At 59.4% G+C, this 20,386-nt stretch overlaps 1 protein-coding gene across 1 annotated transcript in view; it reads left to right on the top strand.

The window, feature by feature from the left end:
- Positions 1-20,007, top strand: part of THBS2 (thrombospondin 2) — a 29,644-nt gene extending 9,637 nt beyond the window's left edge. The window contains exons 5-22 of the mRNA XM_045544737.1: positions 879-1,069; positions 2,951-3,091; positions 3,721-3,817; positions 5,373-5,543; positions 5,743-5,919; positions 6,679-6,852; positions 7,289-7,416; positions 7,492-7,644; positions 8,018-8,233; positions 9,008-9,115; positions 9,841-10,000; positions 11,763-11,881; positions 12,445-12,679; positions 13,976-14,203; positions 14,657-14,928; positions 15,460-15,557; positions 16,621-16,760; positions 17,874-20,007. Of these exons, the coding sequence (XP_045400693.1) occupies positions 879-1,069; positions 2,951-3,091; positions 3,721-3,817; positions 5,373-5,543; positions 5,743-5,919; positions 6,679-6,852; positions 7,289-7,416; positions 7,492-7,644; positions 8,018-8,233; positions 9,008-9,115; positions 9,841-10,000; positions 11,763-11,881; positions 12,445-12,679; positions 13,976-14,203; positions 14,657-14,928; positions 15,460-15,557; positions 16,621-16,760; positions 17,874-17,881 (2,816 nt within the window). The 3' untranslated portion in view covers positions 17,882-20,007. The remainder of the gene's footprint in view (positions 1-878; positions 1,070-2,950; positions 3,092-3,720; positions 3,818-5,372; positions 5,544-5,742; positions 5,920-6,678; positions 6,853-7,288; positions 7,417-7,491; positions 7,645-8,017; positions 8,234-9,007; positions 9,116-9,840; positions 10,001-11,762; positions 11,882-12,444; positions 12,680-13,975; positions 14,204-14,656; positions 14,929-15,459; positions 15,558-16,620; positions 16,761-17,873) is intronic.
- The last annotated feature ends 379 nt before the right edge of the window (positions 20,008-20,386 follow it).

The following is a 20,386-nucleotide window of genomic DNA, read 5'->3' as shown; positions in this document are numbered from 1 at the left end:
GTAGTCCCAGCTACTCGGGAGGCTGAGGCAGGAGGATCGCCTGAGCCCAGGAGTTGAAGGTTGCTGTGAGCTAGGCTGACACCACGGCACACTCTAGCCAGGGTGACAGAGCGAGACTCACCCTGGGTGAGAACAGCTGTGATGAGCCTGCCGGGAGCCCCTGCCCGGCCGTGCCCCGGTGGCCCGCGGGGCTGGGGCGGCTCCCGCGTCAGTCCGTGAACTGTGGACCGTCCCCACGTGTCCGTGAACTGGGGCGTCGGGCAGCCCGTGGGCTTCTGGGCCCACGACAGGCGACTCCCCGCCAGCCCGGGGGTGGCAGCGGGGGTGTCTGCCCGCCCCCGGGAAGGACCCGCGCTGGCGGAGCCGGGTGAGGCGGCGGCCGGTGTCCAGGGGCTGGTCCCCTAGGGCGAGAGGACACGGGGCTGGCTCCGAGGGACAGCACGGGCCGCGGGAAGGGGGGCAGGAAGCGCTGGAAGTGCGGCCGTGCTCTCGGAGACAGACCCGCAGGGCACTAAGCGCGGGGCGAGAAGCCAGGAGCTGCTGCCACCCCGGCGGGAGGGAGCTGCGGCGTGCGTGACCCCGCGTACGCCCTGGCGCAGGTGCACGCCCTGGCGCAGGTGCACGCCCTGGCGCAGGTGCACGCCCTGGCGCCGCCGCATTTCCGGTTCCTGAGCCCACCCCCGCCCCGCCCCTCTCGGAACTCCTGGGTCTTAGTTGGAAACGGCCGCCTGCAGCTGTCGTGTTGTCCTTGGGTGTCACTTAGCACAAGGCCACCCGGGGGCTGCCGCGGGTCAGCCCCGCACCTGGGGCGCCGCCGTGCGCCCCCGGCAGGGGTCGGCGTGGCGGGTCTCTCATGTCTGTGCTGTGCTTGTCCCCAGCGGAGCTCAACGCCATCAGCGAGAACACGGACACGCTGCGCCTGAGCCCCCACGTCGCCACCGAGTTCGTGGGCGCGGGCCCGAGGCCGCCCGTGTGCGAGCGCTCCTGCGAGGAGCTGGGCAACATGGTCAGCGAGCTCTCCGGCCTCCACGTCGTCGTGAGCCAGCTCCGCGAGAGCCTGAAGAGAGTGGTGGGTGCCCGCGCGCGGCGGCCTCCCGGGGCGGGCCTGGGGTGACCGGCGGGCGGCGGCCTGGGGACGCGCTGCAGGGGGGCCACCTCGGGTTCTGCAGCCGCGGGACCTTGGACAGACGGTAGCAGGTGTTCGAATGCAGACTCGGGCCCCAGATATACAGCCTTGAAAATAAGTTCTTAATTTTGAGAAATTTATTTTCTTAACCTTAAGAATATACATATAGGAAGTGCTTTTATTGAAAGGATTGGTATTGGAGGAGCAGCCTCCGAGGTTTGAGGAGCACGACCCGTCCTTAGAGACGGGATGTCACTGTGAGGCTGACACGAGTCACGTCCGCTTGCACCTGCACAGCCTGTCCGGGGGGCGGGGGGAAAGGTGCCCAAGGTGCCTCAGAAAGGGTGACGTAAAGTAGGAAACCGGACTGAAGGTGACGTTCTCGTGGTCACGCCGCCCTGCAGAGTCGGTGCCTGAGCCCGGGTGTGGTGGTGTGACTACAAGACATCTAGTAAATGAAGCCGGGAGAGGGCAGCGTGGGGAGTGGGGGGACGGTGGGGGGTCCAGTTCAGCCTTTTCTTGTCCTGGGGCCGCTGCGGGGGGCGTTTCCTAGCAGAGGGGACCGAGAAACTCTGCCGGGACCTCGTCCCTGCACCCTCCGTCTCCAGGTGGAAGGCCCGGGCGTTGTCCTGATCCTGGTGCAGATGTGCCAGGACCAGCACAGTCTCCACGCCTTTGGGGGCAGATGGAGTGGGCCCCCCAGAAGCAGAGGCCATGGCGCTGGCTCGGGAGTCAGCCAAGGGACATGGTGCAGCTTCCAGAGCTTCCCACCAGAGCCTTGGCGCTGGGGCGGTTCTGAGAGGCACAGGTGGCGGCGGCTGTCCCTGTCCCCCCACCAGACTTCTGTAGAGAGCCCGGCGTTTGCTGGGGGAGGAATTATGGGGATTGGGTCTGTCACTAGAGTGCCCTGCTGTGGGCGGCCCCGGTGGCAGGAGCCTCCCTGCTCTGCGAGTGCCTGCCGTGCTTCCTCGTGGGCCCTGTGAGACACGTCACCTGTCATCCCGCCGTGCGACCAGAACTCAGGGCACTTCCACTTACGTGGAGCACAACGCAGCTGACCTGGGACAGAGCTCGGGGTGGAGCCTCCCTGAGTTCACCCTCAAACTGGGATGGACTCGCAGGACCAAGTTACTAAGTTTGAGTCAGGGATTAAATCTGTGAACTCCCTAAATTGCACGGAAAGTGAGAATGGGTTTGTCTCTGCATTTGTGTGAGCAAAGGTCCGTGTCATTCTGCGGATTCTCAAAGGCTCCAAACCCCCAAGTCAGCAGCTGCCACTCGGGGGGGAAGGTGCACAGGTGATATTGTCCCAAGAGGATTGCTTGGAACGAGGGAGGGAAAACGTATTTAGGGAGATGTGGTGTAGTTTTCATTTTTTGATTTTTCTTAAACTTTGCATCTTCTGGTCCGGTCTGTAACCCTCGAGACAGCCAGAGCCGTACCTGCCGGTGTCCTGGCCATTGCTGTAGCAGAGCGGCACTTGCCGCGTTTGCTGAACGAAGGCAGGGTGGATGCATCAGTGAGTCGACACTAGTGTTTAGCTGCAGTGGACTGGGCCTCCCCCCGCCCCTCAGTCGCAGCCCGGCTGACGCCCAGTGACACCTGAGGCAGTCACAGCAGCGGGCAGGTCTTATGTGGGTCTGAATGTCATCTACCTTTGCGAGGCTCTGCGGTCCCCACTCAGGGCTTGCTGCACACCTGGCGGCTTCTGCTGCTTGACGTTAGTGCTCTGGAACCGAGGAGGAACGTCGTGTTTCACCCACAAGCGACGGCTGAGCGTGGCGTGCTCTTGTCTGCACTCACATGTCGAACTTGCTCTTCCAGTCAAACGACAACCAGTTTCTTTGGGAGCTCGTCGGAGGCCCTCCTAAGACCAGGAACGTGTCAGCCTGCTGGCAGGATGGGCGCTTCTTTGCGGAAAACGAAACCTGGGTGGTGGACAGCTGCACCACGTGCACCTGCAAGGTGAGAGCCCGGAAAGTCTGCTTTCCCCGGAGCAAGAAAGCGCCGTGCAGTTCTTCTTAAGGTGCCGTTTAACACGTGGCGATGTTCAGGGGCTGCGTGTAAAGCTGTGCCCAGATGGGGAGGAAACCCGTGAGTAAGACCGGGAAGTGCAGGTAACCCTAAGCCTGACTTGAGTCCACCTCTTTGCACGTAGAGGAACCAGATCCAGAGGGGAAGGATGGGCCAGTGTTGTGTCGCCAAGCGGCTGGGGACAGAGCTGGGATGGGGAGTCAGCCTGGCCCTCGCTGGTCTCTGATTTCCCTGGATCTGGCGCAGTGGGGGCTCCGCGGAAACATCTGGGAGGTGCAGGGCACTGTCAGACACGGGACGGGGAGACAGCTTAGTGTCTTTTCCTCGTCACACCCTTCCAATATGTGGGCGGCAGCTGCTGTGTCCCCCTGGCTCAGTGGGGAAGAAGGGAGCAAAATGGGTTCAAGAGCCGTCTCTGAGCCCCAGTGAGAGGAAGAGATGCCTTTACGCCCCCACCTGACTGCGTGCCACCTGTGGGACAGGCCAGCCCACGGCAGCCCTTGCCCCAGGGTCTGTTACCTGTGAACCAGTGTTCTCTGAGTACCTTTCTTTGCTTGCAGAAATTTAAAACCATCTGCCACCAAATCGCCTGCCCCCCAGCGACCTGCGCCAACCCCTCCTTCGTGGAGGGCGAATGCTGTCCGTCCTGCTTCCACGGTGAGTACCGCCGGCCGCCGCGGTCTCTGCTTGCTCAGGGTTTTGCTGCCCGTTTGTCTACCTGTTCCCCTGACCAGTAGTCAGAGCAGACTTTGAAAGTCCTGGGAATTTGGGGGCCGGAGCCCCGTCTTGCCAAGTGGCTCTCAGAGAGGAAGCCCAGCGCAGGGACCGGGCCCCTCAGGGAAGAGCCCGACGCCCCTGCCCAGAGGCAGCCGCGGACGTAAATACCAACCACGGGTCTGGGACACGCTCACGTGTGGCTGTGTCGAGACAGGGTGGTCGCAGTCGCACCTTGTGGAAAACGGTGTCAGGAAGTGACCGAGAGCCAAAGGCCACTCCCAGGGGTGCACCCTGAGCAATGGACATACGTCCCAGGGAGCAGAGCCGGGGTTCAGGGAAGAGCTACACGCCAACCTCGCCGGAGCTCCTGGCACACGCGGGGACTCAGTGCACTTTGAAGGGCCAGGCTGGCGCAGAGGCCGCTGGGTCTCCTGCTGCCCCCAGGCCTGCGCCCCTCGGCCCCCAGCTGGCCTGCGGGCCCTGCCTGGTGCTCCTGGCGCCCAGGTGCTCAGGCCCAGGTCTCTGTGGCACTGATCGTGCGGCCCTCGTCCCCACGTAAGCCAGGCACCATCCCCCAGACATCCCCGGGGGGCCCCTGGCCCCGGCACCTGGGTGCAGGTGGACAGAGAGTGGGTTGCAGATGAGCCCGGGCAGAGCCACTCTGTGATTTTGAACAAAATATGATTTTTTCTGAGTTTCTGTTACATTATCTTTAAAATGCAGAAAAATTATCCGCAATCCGCAAGGTTAGTCTCATGATTAGAATCGTCTGTTCAGTGTGTGCAAGTCCTGTCAGATGGTCCCAGGGTGTCCTGCTCACTGCATGACACAAAGACACAGTTCTGACGACCAGAGGCCCGTGTCAGACCGGAGGAAGGTGTTTAGTGTTACAGGGAGCAAAGTGTGTAGCTAAGGCCTCCTGAGGTCCTTTCTCCTGCTTTCCGGAAGATTTGGTCACAGCACATCCACGGGGTGAACCTTTTGCCTTTTGCTGGGAGAGCTCGGCTCTCGTTAGGGGCTGTGGTCATCTGTGACGAGTTTCTTTGCAGGGATTTGCCTTGTGATCTCACTTGTCTCAGTTTAAGTGATTTGGAAAAAAATCAAGGGTAATAATTGAAGTGTCTCATTATTTTACGTAACTCAGCAAACAGGCTAAAATGGAAATAAAATCTTAACAACTGTAATGAACCTCAGGGAGGCGTGATTCAGCGCTCTCTTCTGTGCACTAATTTTAACAATCTATGAAATGAGTGCTCTGGACACACGTGGGTTAAACTGTCCTGACACTCGGACGGCCGACTGCCGTGGGTTCCGCTTTCCGTGGAGGGCAGGCCCCGGGCACCTCCTCGGGTCACAGACTTTTGGTGCCAGACGCCGGGAAGCAGCTGCCCCGAGCCCCCCGGCCGAGTCCTGACCTTGACCGCTTTGCCCGTGTCTGCTGTTGGCGGCGCGTCTGTGCGGGGCCTCACGGCGCCCTGTCTGCTTCCCTGGCCAGCGCTGGACAGCGAGGAGGGCTGGTCTCCGTGGGCAGAGTGGACCGAGTGCTCCGCCACGTGCGGCTCCGGGACCCAGCAGAGAGGCCGGTCCTGCGATGTCACCAGCAACACCTGCTTGGGACCCTCCATCCAGACGCGGGCGTGCAGCCTGGGCAAGTGCGACACCCGCAGTGAGTGCCGGGCCCTGGGCCTCCTGCTGGGGGTGGGGCAGCTCTCGGCCATTTGGGGCGTTCTTGGGGGACACTCGACCTTGTGCCAGGGCCCCAGCCAGGACAGGGTCCTCTCCAGCTGCAGGGCTCTGCTCGTTGGGAGGGCCAACACCTGGCAGGGCTGGGCCCGAGGCACCGACCCTGTGCTTCCCACTGTCAGTCCGGCAGGACGGCGGCTGGAGCCACTGGTCGCCCTGGTCTTCGTGCTCCGTGACCTGTGGGACTGGCAACATCACGCGCATCCGTCTCTGCAACTCCCCCGTCCCCCAGATGGGGGGCAAGAGCTGCAAGGGGAGCGGCCGGGAGACCAAGGCCTGCCAGGGCGTCCCGTGCCCGAGTAAGTGGGTGATGCCGGGACCGGGCGGGCGCATGGGAAGCTGCAAGTGAGCAGCCGCAGCGAGAACGGGGCCAGGGCGCCAGGCCTGCTCCTGCCCCGCCCGATGGCACAGGGGCTGCCGTCCCCGGGCCTGGCTCTTCCCTGGAAGCCCCTTTTGGGGTTAACACCACTCACCTGTGCTCAGCACGGACCTCGTCCGAGCTGTCCCGACTTCATGCGTGTTCAGCACAGACTGCACGTAGGTACCGCCCGTGTCCCGTCGGGGGCACTGGGAGCTGTGGAGCTGTCTCTGGAGGGGCCAGGAGGTGCTTCCCTGGGTCTGGGCAGGCCGGCGGCCGAGGTGGCCGGGCGCACACGGCGCAAAGCCCAGGGACTTGCCAGGGAGGCTGTCCATGGTGAACCCTCGCTGCCAAGCTCTCCCCACGATCTGTGCAGAGTGTTCACAGCACAGTCCAGTGTCACGCAACGCTCAGAGCTGGGGCTGTCCCCTCGACGGCACCTGGGAGGAATTCTGGGCTTCCCAGGTACACGCGGGGTGTGATCCTCTCCCGAGGGCAAAGCACAGCCGCGGGGACCCCCTGCACCTGGCGTGAGGGACTGGGCACCGACGCGCTCTGGCCACAGTTCGGTCCCGGCAGAAAGAGGCCAGACTTTTGCCAAGTAGGGAGCAGCACGGCTCTGCCGTCCCCTCTCGAGCCGGCGTGACCGCGTTTCCGCCTGCGCGACCGTCCCCTGAGCCCCGCCTGGCTCTCCCCACAGTCGACGGCCGCTGGAGTCCCTGGTCCCCGTGGTCGGCCTGCACCGTCACCTGTGCCGGAGGCATCCGGGAGCGCACGCGGGTCTGCAACAGCCCCGAGCCCCAGCACGGCGGCAAGGCCTGCGTGGGCGACGTGACCGAGCGCCAGATGTGCAACAAGCGGAGCTGCCCCATAGGTGGGTGCGCGGCCCACGCCACCGGGGCAGAGACGGGAGACACTGGGCTTTGCTCTGGGGAAAAGAGCAGACGTTTTTGGGGAATATGTAGAAAACACGGAAAAGAAAAATCGGTCATACCTGCACCGTGTACAGGCGTGCCTTAGCAACCGTGTTCCGTGTCCCTGTGTTCCGTGTCCCCAGTGTTTCCACGTGAGGATGGGACAGGCAGGGCAGTGAGGGTGCCCAGTATGGCAGGAGTCACGGCTTGTGCCATCCTGACCCCACACGCGCTTGGGGATGGTGTTACGATGACCACCCCGCACCACCCATGTGACTGTCACCAGGCTGCTCCTAGCTGCACAGCTTAGGACAGCCCGAGGGGCACGGGGGCCGCGTGTGTCGCGCTGGGCGGGTGGTGTCTGGACCGTGGCGCTGACGGCCTCCCCCGGCCCAGACGGGTGTCTGTCCAACCCCTGCTTCCCTGGCGCCGAGTGCAGCAGCTTCCCCGATGGGTCCTGGTCCTGCGGCTCCTGCCCGCTGGGCTTCCTGGGCAACGGCACCCACTGCGAGGACCTGGACGAGGTAGGTGTCCCCTCCCCGGGCGGCGGGGCCGCGTGCAGACGGGGAGTGGTGGCTCACGTGTGCATGTCCCTGCAGTGCGCCCTGGTCCCCGACGTCTGCTTCTCCACCGGCAAAGCGCCCCGCTGCGTCAACTCCCAGCCCGGCTTCCACTGCCTGCCCTGCCCCCCGCGCTACCGCGGCAGCCAGCCCGCCGGGGTCGGCCTGGACGCGGCCCGGACGGAGAAGCAGGTGTGTGAGCCGTCCTGCCTGGGGGTCGTCAGAAAAGTGCAGGAAAGGGGAAAAGGTCAGAGGGAGGAAGGGCCTCGCCGCGGGGAAGCTGGGGGCCCCACACCCAGCCTTGTGCTGGCCCTCCGGGTGCAGGGAGCTTGTATCCACGAGTGTCAGGGCCAGCGGCTTTATGATGTGTCCGTGTCCTCTCCCTGTGAGCCGCGGGGGCTCAAAGAGGACGCTTGCGTTGCTCATGGAACGGGCCTCGGAATGTCATCCAGAAAGAGCAGAATTCCTAGTTCCTGGACTCTGGCTCAGGCCGCCCTCCCGCGTCCCCAGGCGCCCGGCTGCCCGCTCTGGGTGCCCAACGCCTGTCGTCACCGTCTGTCCCCAGGTGTGTGAGCCCGAGAACCCGTGCAAGGACCGGACACACAGCTGCCACAAGCACGCAGAGTGCATCTACCTGGGGCACTTCAGCGACCCCATGTACAAGTGCGAGTGTCAGACGGGCTATGCGGGCGACGGGCTCATCTGCGGGGAGGACTCGGACCTGGACGGCTGGCCCAACCTCAGCCTGGGCTGCGCCAACGCCACCTACCACTGCGTCAAGGTGCGGGCGCCGCGGCCGGGAAGCAGGGCTGCGGGGTCACTGTGCCACGCTCGTGGGGTGAGCGGTGCCCGGGAGCTGACACCCCCCCGGCTGGGTGTCCCCTGGGCTTCCCGTGTCCCGCAGTCACTGCTGAGACCGGTCTCCCGGGGACAGGCCCACGTGCAGGCTCTGATGGGACACGTGGCCCGTGTGGGCTACTGTGCGTGTGTGACTGTGGCCCCATCCTGCTGTCCCCACTGTCCTCAGTGCACAGCGCAGCCTGAGTCCCGGCGCAGCTGGGTGGAAACAAAGTAGCTCCTGTTGCCGCTTCCCACAGAGACAGGAGGGAGCAGATAACGTGCAGTTGTGAGCCTTGGTTTCTGAACACATCACCGATGCCCTCAAAGGACTCCTCTCTGGAAGCATTTTGGCCAGTGAGGGTCACAAGCCCATGAGCTTTGGCCGTGTGGTTTAGGAGTCGGTCTCCGTGGGAGGAAGGGACGTCACAGGGAGCAGTGGGTCCACGCTCTGCCCGGCTCGCGCAGTGGTTTGCAGCCTCCCTGGCTCTGGGCTGGAACACAAGTTTCTTTGTCTCGCACGCCAGATGTGGTGACGTCACTTCCAGGGCAGGATTTGAGCCTCTGGGGGCCGACCGGCCCCGACGCCGTCCCCGTCCAGGGCAGAGGTCACACCCGCGTCCTCACGCTGTGCAGGCCGCTGTGCTGCTCCGACGTTGCTGAAAGAAGAGGCCTTTCCAGAGTGACTTCGTAATTATTATTCTCTCTCTGATTTCAGGACAACTGCCCCCACCTACCAAATTCTGGGCAGGAAGATTTCGACAAGGACGGAATTGGGGACGCCTGTGACGACGACGATGACAACGACGGCGTGAGTGACGAGAAGGTAGGACAGGCTCGCGCGCCGGCGCCTGCCCCGGGTTCCGGGAGAGGAGAGGCCGGGAGGGGAACACGGCGCTGTCCCCCGCGGTCGGCAGATGTGAGGCCGCGGCCTGGCGGGTTCCTGTGCGCAGCTCCTCGTGTCTCCAGCAGGGTCGGCCGTCGGCACAGGCAGGGGGCAGGCGCGCAGCCTGCTCCGGGGGCAAACTTCCCGTGGTTTCATTTGCTCCTTCCCTGCAGAAGGGGGCTTATCCGCCCCTCACCCGGGGCGGGGGGAGCAGTGACCAGACCGGGGTGAAGCTCACTCCGCAGTGAGCCGCATTCCTGCCTTTGTCGCGATACTTGAATCCTTACGCTTCCCTGAGACAGTTGCTCGCACACAGGCGGTTCGGTGTGTGGGTGGAGAAAACGCCGTGGTGAGGATAGGTCACCCAGCTCCGTTCACTCCTTACCCCGACCTCACCCTTCGCCGACCCCCTCGCTGATCCCCGTGCTTGTTTGACAGTCACACGTCTGCGGGCCGTGGCGTGTGGGACGCCACGTCTGCCTTGGAAAATGCACACGTGTGGTGCAAGGCAGCCGCGTAAAGGGTCATAAACGTTTGAGGCTGAGATGGTGCTCGGCCGGGGTGAAGGGGCTTTTCCAAATCTCTGCCTTGTTGTTCCGGTCTGGTTAGGGGGCGCCTGCTGGTGCTGGCCCCGCGTCCCTCTGAACCTCCCCCCTTTGTCCCAGGACAACTGCCAGCTGCTCTTCAACCCCCGCCAGTCTGACTATGACAAGGACGAGGTCGGGGACCGCTGCGACAACTGCCCCTACGTGCACAACCCCGCCCAGATCGACACCGACAGCAACGGCGAGGGGGACGCCTGCTCCGTGGACATCGACGGTGACGGTCAGTCCCGCAGGGCCGCGGACGCCGGGTTCTGTCCGGATTTCTTTGCTAAGCTCAGTCTCATCTCACACCCACGCGAGATGAGGCCATGCGTTGAGCTGCTCCCCGGGAGTCCCTCGTCCCCGGCCCCTGTGGTCCTGTTGGGTCATCGGCCTCGGGACCGCCCCATGGGACACTGTGCGTTTGGCACAGCCAGCTCTGCCCTGGCCTGAGAGTCCCACGCTTTCCGGTGCTTTCCAGGCACTTGGTCCAACGCGCAGCCTTTACCGGGACTCCAAGAAGCCAGGCCCTGTCACGCTGCCTCTCGCAGCCAGAGGTCTGTCCCTGAGCCTCTGCGGGGACATCACTCTGCGCTCTAGTCAGTCCGCGAGGCGCCCTCACAGGGGCCATGTCCCCTCAGCCAGGACACTGCAGTCCCACTGTGGGGACCGCAGACACTGCTCCAGGCTGGCACCGTACCTGGAGATGCCGGTGGCCTCAGCGAATGAGCCCTGCGACCCACAGTGTCACCATCACTGCTGGGTCTTTCCTTCCGTCGGGGTGTCTGGGGACCAGGGAGCATTTCCGTAGGTCCAGGCTCCAGCTCCGCCTCACAGGCCCCGTCCCCAGCCCTGGCTCAGCCTCATCCTCCCGCCTCCCGCTGACCTGGGTTCTGCCCCGTGGCCTGTTTCCCGGGACAGCTGTGTCAGTCCACACTGCTCCAGGGCGCATCTGGACGGGGCCGTGGCTCGGGGCACCTGTTTCAGTCCACACTGCTCCAGGGCACATCTGGACGGGGCTGTGGCTCGGGGCAGCTGTGTCAGTCCACACTGCTCCAGAGCACATCTGGACAGGGCTGTGGCTCGGGGCACCTGTTCCAGTCCACACTGCTCCAGGGCACATCTGGACGGGGCTGTGGCTCGGGGCAGCTGTGTCAGTCCACACTGCTCCAGGGTGCATCTGGACAGGGCTGTGGCTCGGGGCAGCTGTGTCAGTCCACACTGCTCCAGGCACATCTGGATGGAGCTGTGGCTCGGGGCAGCTGTGTCAGTCCACACTGCTCCAGGGCGCATCTGGATGGGGCTGTGGCTCGGGGCAGCCGGGAGGCTCCTCCCATGGCTGATGTGGGCGGCGTTGCTGATACCAGACGCTGGGTCTCCAGCCCCAACACTGTGTGTTTTTAGGGCCTTCCTTTCACCTTGAACCCCATGTGTGACCCCCCTCCCAGCCTCCACTGGCCGAGGCAAGGCCGTGTCCTGATGGGTGACACTCTGCTCTGTCACCGGGGCCCGTCACGGATGGCATTATTTAGGCCACTGCTAATGCGAGTTTCCTCATAACTCCACTATCAAAGGAATTTTTGTTTTGTTTAGATTTCTTGAAATAAGGTATTGCACCTAAAACCCTGTCAGTCTCGGCCACTGCTAGTTTTCCTGCAAATGCGCGTAGGTGACGTGCCCATGACTGAAGCCACTGAGCTCCCGGCGCTCAACGCCTGTTTTCTTCTGGACGCGGCGGGGAGCAGCCGGTCTGGCCGTGTGGGCGGGCGCGTGTGAGGGCCACGCACTGCCCGGCGCTGCCGGAAATCTCCAAGGGCCGGTTCTATTTTAATCTAAGGGAACCTGAATCCACGAATCCAGTCATCTTTACTTTTTACCATGTTCTTGGGTTTTTAAGATTATTTCTGTGTGCGAGTTTGGCTGTAGGCTGTCGATGTGTAGGCAGGGTGACGTGCTTCCCCCAAACTCAACACAACCCTGGTCTGTCCCCTGGATGCCGACAGACGTCTTCAATGAGCGGGACAACTGCCCCTACGTCTACAACACGGACCAGAGGGACACGGACGGTGATGGCGTGGGGGACCATTGTGACAACTGCCCCCTGGTGCACAACCCCGACCAGGTGAGCCGTGCCGCTGCCATCCTGTCAGCTACGTGCCTGCGCGGCCCTGCGAGCTCTGCCCAGCCTGGCAGCTGGGGCTTCCAGACGGTTCAGCCGCAAACAGTCACTGAGCTCAGGCCGCGGCACAGTTCTTGTGTCTCGGTGGTGACAGGCCGAACGGGCAGGTGCTGACGAAGGTCTGTGTCTCGAGACTCTCCACGTCTCCCCGAGGCAGGCGGGGACTGGCTCCCCTGCCAGGCTGCCTTTGGGGGAGATGAGAGTGGGACGTGGGTGACGTGGTCCGTGGATCACATTGTAGCAAACGGTGTGGGAAGGGACTTAACGATGAGGTCCTCGAATCTTCCCAGTGAAGTGAACCCTGCGGAGAGGTGGTGCTGCAAGGAGAGGTCCCCATCCCAGGCTGGGCCCTGGCGGGGACCACGGTCCCCTCCCTGCTCCCGCCAGCCCCCCAACCCCCGCAGTCGCCTGATTGGGGCCGTTGGCTCCAGTCCTGCGTCCCCAGTTCTCTCCACCCGGTCAAACCCGCGTCCTAAGCTGTCTCACTCACTCATGCCTGACCCCAGACCGACGTGGACAACGACCTCGTGGGAGACCAGTGTGACAACAACGAGGACATCGATGACGACGGCCACCAGAACAACCAGGACAACTGTCCCTACATCTCCAACGCCAACCAGGCCGACCACGATGGGGATGGCAAGGGTGACGCCTGCGACCCGGACGACGACAACGACGGCGTCCCCGACGACAGGGACAACTGCCGGCTCGTCTTCAACCCAGACCAGGAGGACTCGGACGGTAGGTGCCCGTCTGGCTCTGAGAGGGCGTCACCTCATCCTCCCAGTGGGACCCGGCCCTTGCGCTGGGTCTTGCGGGGTCGGGTCCAGGGAGGAAGTTTCTTCCCGGCTGCTCAGCGCACGGGCGTCTGCGAGTGCGGGGGCGGGGAGCCCTCAGGCCTGACTTTCCGTGGTCTGGACAGAAACAGGGCTCGGCGGGTGACGCCAGGGACGGGATGAGGATCATGCGCTCGGCGCTGGCATGCAGGGAAGGGCTGCTCTGCCAGTGGCTGTGGCATCCGTGTCCGTCCGTGTCCCCAGCAGCGTGGTCTCGGGGAGTGACCGCCTGACGCAGCGCCGCTCTCCGTGTGACGCTGGGCTTCGCGGTGGGGCCTGGGTGACGCAGGTGCCTGGGGGAGACGGTCCCGAGCGCGTGCAGATGGGGGCCAGGCAGGCGGGAAGACGGCCCGGGGTCCAAAGGGCAGCAGGGAGGGTCTCGCAGAAAACGCGGAGCTTTATCTGGCCACGAGGACGGGGGATGGGCTCGCTGCGCCCAGGCAGGGCTGGGGTGGAGGAGGCGCCGACCTGCAGGAAGGTATTCTGGCAATTTCCGAAGGCCCTGGCACTGCCCAGGTGCCTGCGGAGGTGGGGGCTGCTGAAGAGGACTGAGAACTGGTTGAAGAGTGCTGGATGTTCCAAAGAACTGGGGCCTTTTTCTCCTTCTAAGATGAGAGGCCACAAAATAGGCTAGTTTGACAGACTGTCGTCCGCCTGTGAGAGTGTCAGCCCCACTGGGCAGCCGCACCCGCGAGTGCCACGGTGTGTCCCCCCCACCGGCCAGCCGTGGCCCCCTCTCCCCACGCCCCTGCCTCGACCTCCCCAAGAAGCCCCTTCAGCAGAACGTCAGAGTTCTGTTGAAGTGCGGGGTGGACCGTGGGAGCAGGGTGCAGGCGGCAGCAGGTGTGCCTAGAACTATCGGGGAAAAGCCAGAGGTGCAGCCTGACGTTGCCCACAGGCGCTCGGATTCCTGGCTGGGTTTGGTGTCAGAACGAGGTGGGGTGGCGGGGTGGGTCCGGCGGGAAGTTGTGGATCTGGCCTTGGCTGCAGCGTTTCTCCTGGGGAGGTCGAAGCGTGTGGATGCCGCCCGTGCTCTCCAGCTACGCGTTTCAGGGCACCAAGCGTTCTCCGCGCCCGTCCACACAGCACTTCGTCTTAGGGGTTTCAGGGAACTGTGTGTTCACTTTTCTCAAACACAGAAAAGCAAGTGGCAAACCACCATCTTTGCCTTCTCGTTTTCATGTCTGTTCTTTGTAAACAGGGGACGGGAGGGGTGATATTTGCAAAGACGACTTTGACAATGACAACGTCCCGGACATCGACGACGTGTGCCCTGAGAACAGTGCCATCAGCGAGACAGACTTCAGGAACTTCCAGATGGTTCCCCTGGACCCCAAGGGGACCACCCAGATCGATCCCAACTGGGTCATTCGTCACCAAGGCAAGGAGCTGGTTCAGACAGCCAACTCGGACCCTGGCATCGCTGTGGGTGAGCATCTCCAACACCCCGGCACTGCCCGCGCTGCCGGTAGGGGTGGGAGGCCCGCGGAGGACACAGGCTGCTCTCGGAGGTCAGGTGACAGGTGGTGGGGTGTGGTGTGACCTTCCTGGCAGCCCCGTCCTATCACGCGTGCGAAACTGTCTAACTCATCTCGACAGGTGCACCGTGGGGAGCACGAATCTGTCTCTCCTAAGTTTGAACTTTCAGTAAATGATTTTATTTCATGGAATCGTTCTGTAAAATGTCACATCATGCAGTGAAAACTTGGTCCTAACTCTAAGCGGGCTCTAAACAATCCCTCAAATTTCACTGCTTTCCGGGAAAGGCCGGGGCTGGGTGCAGGGGGAGAGCCCGCCAGCCCTCACGCCTGCCGTCAGGGGAGCAGCCAGCCGGGACCCCCCAAAGGGTGTCCCTGACGCAGAGCTGTGACTCTGCACCCAGGCTTCGATGAGTTTGGGTCTGTGGACTTCAGTGGCACCTTCTACGTCAACACCGACCGGGACGACGACTACGCGGGCTTTGTCTTCGGCTACCAGTCCAGCAGCCGCTTCTACGTGGTGATGTGGAAACAGGTCACGCAGACCTACTGGGAGGACCAGCCCACGCGGGCGTACGGCTACTCAGGCGTGTCCCTCAAGGTGGTGAACTCCACCACGGGGACCGGCGAGCACCTGAGGAACGCGCTGTGGCACACGGGCAACACGGCGGGACAGGTGAGGGCGCCGTGTTCCCCGACAGGCCCTGCGCTTGCCTGGGGTTCAGGGCTCAGGCCCGGCCTGCTCCAGAGACCCCCTGCTCGTGTGTCGTAGTTTTAGCTCAAGTCACAGTCACCTTAATACGCTTGCCGCAAGTGTCTACTTTGTTACAGACGCCCTGCCCGGCACTTTCACACACACAGTTGTTAATCCTCTGGCACATTTAAAGTATTTCCACCCCTTCCGGAGACAGGGAGTCCCGAGTGTCAGGAGGTGGAGTGTTTTGCTCGAGGTGCTGTGTCCAGGAAGCAGAAGTCCCAGGGGTGCATCTGGGGGTCTCTGGGGGACTGCAGGGCCCTGTGACCACACTGCTCCTCACGTGGGTTCTGGGCCACGCCAGAGGCTTCCACTGCACGTGCGTCAGAGCGAGGTGCGGCGGCAGGAGCCTTACGGAGGAATTTGCGAAGTCGTGTTTGTTTCCCTCCTGGTGCTGTGAACGCGGTGAGGGCTCAGGTGCCATCTGTACTCAAGGCTGGTGTGTTTCCCCAGGTGCGGACCTTGTGGCACGACCCCAAGAACATTGGCTGGAAGGACTACACCGCCTACAGGTGGCACCTGACCCACAGGCCCAAGACGGGCTACATCAGGTGAGGTCGCCCGCGCCAGCCGCGTCTCTGCCTCCTGACTCCCATGGTGGCGAGTTTGAGTACTGACGGACAAAGAGCCCCAGTGAATTCTGATGTCTGTGTTTTCCTCTGGGTCCTCCAGCTTTAAATATCTTCTGTTTTCCATCCTGCGTCTGTATGATATATTACTCATTTAAAAAAAGAAAGTCAAAAGGAAGAAAATTAAATTTATCTTGTGAGAATAACTTGGAGGAGGGTGAACATCTTCTCTCCTGATGAGCACCCTGGGCCTGGGAGAGACCTAGCTGCATTTTTGCAAAATTGGCATGTGCTTCATTTGGAGAGTGGATTTATATTTATTTTCAATGTTGTAATTGGCTGAATTTAAAACTCACGTTTGAGTAAAAGTTTTACAATCATCAGTCCAACAGAATCGTGTGCCCTTGGCATAACAAGTAGGGAATTTTTTTTTTTTTTTTTTTTTTGCGAAGTTAGTAAGAACCAAGACCTGTCGGGAGTGCGCACAGACGCTGGGGGTGTGCGTGTGCCCGGCAGGAGTGAGCAGCGCTGAGCGGACGCCACGCAGGCTGGCGGCCGGGGGGTGATGTCCCACGGAACTCCTGTCTGGTCACTCGCAGATGCTTCAGGGCATCCAGAGCCCTGTGCCCAGGGCGCGGAGGGCAGAGCTGCCCTGGCCCTGACTTGGCCTTTTTGGTGAGAGAAGTCGGTGCTGGTTCCCAGGAAGTGGAAGGGTCGTCTGACGCCCCCGAGGGTGACTAGGAAATGCTCCTCACCCTGCCAAGCGGTTCTTTGGCTCCTAAAGTGGAGACTACGCTGAATCCCTTGCCTGGGTGACTGCAAGTGAAGTCACTCGCGGCAGTGCGTGAGTTGTGAGGAGGATGCTTTGGAACCGGGGTGCTGCGTGACGGGTGGCCAGAGCGTGTGAGGAGAAGCAGGTGCTGCCCCTGGGCTGTGCGGAGGCCGGGGCAGAGGCTCCGGCTCCCCTGCGTCCACGGCCGGTAGCTGGAGCCACGTCACAGAGTTCACGTTTGCTTTCTCTCTCCTGTTTGAAAACCGTTTTTAGGGTCTTGGTGCATGAGGGAAAGCAGGTCATGGCGGACTCAGGACCAGTCTATGACCAGACCTATGCCGGCGGGCGGCTGGGTCTGTTTGTCTTCTCCCAGGAAATGGTCTATTTCTCGGACCTCAAGTACGAGTGCAGAGGTGAGTGTGAGCCCAGCGCTTGGGTGGGAGGCCGCGGCACACAGGCGGGAGGGGAGCAGGAGTATGTGTTTCACTTTACCTTTCACGGAAACTGTACATCATGCCAATAACTTACAGTGCGATATACGTGTTGGGCGTCTGCTTGTTCCTAGCAGATGCTTTGTTGGGTCAGCTTGGGTTGTTTTTTCTTTGTTTTAAATTGTACTTGGATGCCTTTGGTGGGACAGAACTTTCCGATTATTCAGAGGCTCCATGAATCCCCACTGTCCTACACTCTGTAGCTTCCTGTGTTGTCTATACCTCCTGGGCTCCTCAAGGCATTTAAGATTGCTACCCTTGCTAAAAATTGGAGGAAGGAAGAAAGGAAAGGAAGAAACGAAAGGAAGAAAGGGAGGGAGAGAGGGAGGGAGGAAAAGAATCCTCTTTAGTTATTTCTCTAGGAGTATATTTGAATCAAAACATTGTAAACCTAGAAGGGAACTTGAATCCCCTCTGGTCTAATCGCATGCCTTCACGTGGACATGAACACATTCCTTTTCTGTAGATGAGGTGAGTAAGGCTCAGAGATGCTTCTTAAAAATCACACATAAGGTAAAGAGATGAAAGGAGGACACGAACCTTGCTTGCTTCTGGTGAAGTTTCTTTTCCTTATGTTAGGTTGGCTTTTGAGACATTGCGTGTTTCCATCCATCCTTCCATCTGTCCATCTACCTTTCTATCCACCTGTCCATTCATGCAGACATTCATCTGTCCACTCATCCATCTTATCCGTCCATTCATTCTTCCTTCAACAATTCATCCTTCCATCCATCCATCCACCCATCCCTCCTTCCTTTCTTCCTTCCAACCATCCATCCTTCCTTCCTTTCTTCCTTCCAACCATCCATCCTTCCATGAATCCATCCATCCCTCCATCCATTCTTCCTTCCTTCCAACCATGCATTCATCCATGTAGGCAGCCATCCTTGCATTGCATCTGTCCGTGATTTATCTATATATATTATAAATGTCATTTTTCATTCAAATAATGAAATTTTAGGTTACAGGTAAAGCAAAATAAAACAAAACCCATGGTGCAGTCATCCTAATTCTGTTTGTTGTTGTTGTTTTTAGACGTCTAAACAAGATTTGCTGCATTTCAGTAAAGCCCTGCACGTGCTGTGGGACTTGTACCCTGCCGTTTGCCGTGGTCCCTGCCGCTTCCCTCTCGTTAGCAGCCCCTCCTGCCCCTGCCTGAGCTCTGCTGGTTCTGCGCTCCTGCCGCCAACCCAAGCCCACGTGCCTGCAGAGGACACACACTGACAGACCCCGAGGTGGACCTCCAGCCCCCAGGGAAACCACTCTGATGCGTGAAACCGTGTGGAGTGAAAGCTGGGCATGCCATTGCATTGCTTTTCCTTGTTTGTCTAAAAAGAATGACGTTTACATACAAAATGTAATTACTTATTGTATTTATGTGTATATGGAGTTGAAGGGAATCTTGTGCATAAGCCATTGTCATAAATTAAGCATGAAAAATATTGCTAAGCTATTTTCAGTGCTTAAAGTTGTCACTGTTCTTGGATCAGGGCTGTTCTTCGATAACACACAGATCCAGTCTGGTCAGTTACAAAGAAGCGTCAACTCGAATGTGAAGAAATGCCGTACTAAGGAAGAGGTTAGAGATAATAGTCATGTGAGATGGTGGCCCGATATCAAATGGTGTGAGATATCAAGCAACTAGTTAGAACATAGAAAACAATTGCAAGTTAAACGAGTGCCCCTCCCCCACTCTCTCGTCCCGCATTCGGCAGAGGCAGCTCTGTGACAGAATGATCACCCTCGCAGAACGGGTGTCACGTGGCTCCGTACGGACATGGCAAAACTTCGTTTAAGTCGCAGTTTAGCAGAGCAGAGTGCTTGCTTGGTTTCACGCCTCAGCTTTGCCGTGCAAGTTGGCTGCTTGTGCGGCCGCGGCCCTGAGAGGGTGTCTGGCCTGTCGGCGCTTGGTTTCTCATTCAGATGTCTGTAGCCTCCAGAGAACCGCTGGCCCTTTGTCACCCGGCGTTGCGTTCAGATCTCTGGGACTTGGAGGAGCATCCTTCCCAACCTCTGCTACCAGACTCAGACCAGCAGGCGACCCGACCGGAAAGTGCACTTGGGCGTCTAACTCTTGTCCTAGGCTTGGAAATTACGGAAAAGTTGCTTTTACCTACTTTGGTAACACATTTCATTAAGGTTCCAGTTATAAATGTTTTGTTAATATTTATTAAATGAATATAGAATGCATCTTCATTTGCCAATAACTTATTTTCAATATGCCAAGTAACACATATGTAGTATAATTCTAGACGTAAACATATACCAAGTCCATCACAATATAAAGATACAGTTATGGTAAACTATCTGCCTATCAGACTATAAGGCTTTATAATATTACATTGTCACGTAAAGCATGCTGTAAAATGCAATAGAATAAATAATAGCAAAGAGTTGATCATGGAACCTGAATATATAATGCTGCCAGTGATTTTGAGTCAATATATTTACGGTTAGCTCTCTGCTGTATATAGAATTATTTTTATTTAGATGTTGAAGAAAATCAGCATTTAGTCTTGCCAGACATACCCAGTAATCAGTGACAGAGCAACATACACAGTTTGATTTAGTCTTTGCTTTAAGTTGCACGATCTTTCTGCAGGAAAAAGTAGTTCATCCCACTCCGCAGATGAGGTTTCAGGAGGGGTGTTTGTCGACGGGGCCAGACGTTTATCCCCTTGCTGTTAATAGCGATCACATTTCTATGTCAGATAGGAAGAACACATAGCTTTTGTCTTAATTTACACATTTCACTTTGATAAAATTACTTTTTCTTTTTGGTTTTGTTTTGTTGCACTTTTTAAATTTTTTGTGTGGACCTGTGTTCCGAAGACCAGCAGAGGCTGGGTGACGTCATGACACGTCACAGCTGCAAAGAGCGTGTAGGTTTCTGCCTCGGCGCTGTCGGGTCAAACCACGTGACGGTGTGGGAATGGTGATGTGAATATTTAGAATGTAAGATATTTCTTGTAAATTATTTATGTTTTTAAAACAAATTTCTCATATAGGTTAATGAAACTTCATTTGTTTTGCCAAAAACTGTAAATATTTATTTATTTGTTCACATGGTCAAAATTTCACCACTGAAACCCTGCATTTAGCTACAGCCTCATTTTTATACTTTAAAGGTTAATTACAGGAAATAAATTGTAAAAAGCTTTTCTATAAATGAATCTCTCTCCCTTTTTTAAAAAAGAATTAGCGGGGTTTCTACGGGGGGGACGGGAGAGAAACCCAGTCGGGAGAGCCGGCGCGTTTGCCCCGGGCTGTGCCGGTGCCTGTCGCTGGCCGTGGGCTAAGGTGCCACGTGTCCTCGTGGAGAAGGTCGCTCCTTTCGTCAGAGTCGCTGTCCCACCCGGTGTCGGTGCTGTGTGTGACGCGGCCCTGCACACCCCTCTGCCCTTCCCACTGTCGGATGGGGAGACTTTCCAGGGATTTGGCAAACACGACTGAAGTGACTCAGCTGCTGGTCGGAGCCGGAGCCGGGCGCTCTCCCCGGCACCCGCAGTCTGCGTCAGAGCCGAGGAAGGGGCCCTGTGACCCACAGC

Source organism: Lemur catta, chromosome 2 (assembly GCF_020740605.2).
Source record: "Lemur catta isolate mLemCat1 chromosome 2, mLemCat1.pri, whole genome shotgun sequence".
Classification (NCBI taxonomy): Eukaryota; Metazoa; Chordata; class Mammalia; order Primates; family Lemuridae; genus Lemur; species Lemur catta.
Note: the sequence above shows the minus strand (reverse complement) of the source record. Positions and strands in the feature narration are given on the sequence as shown.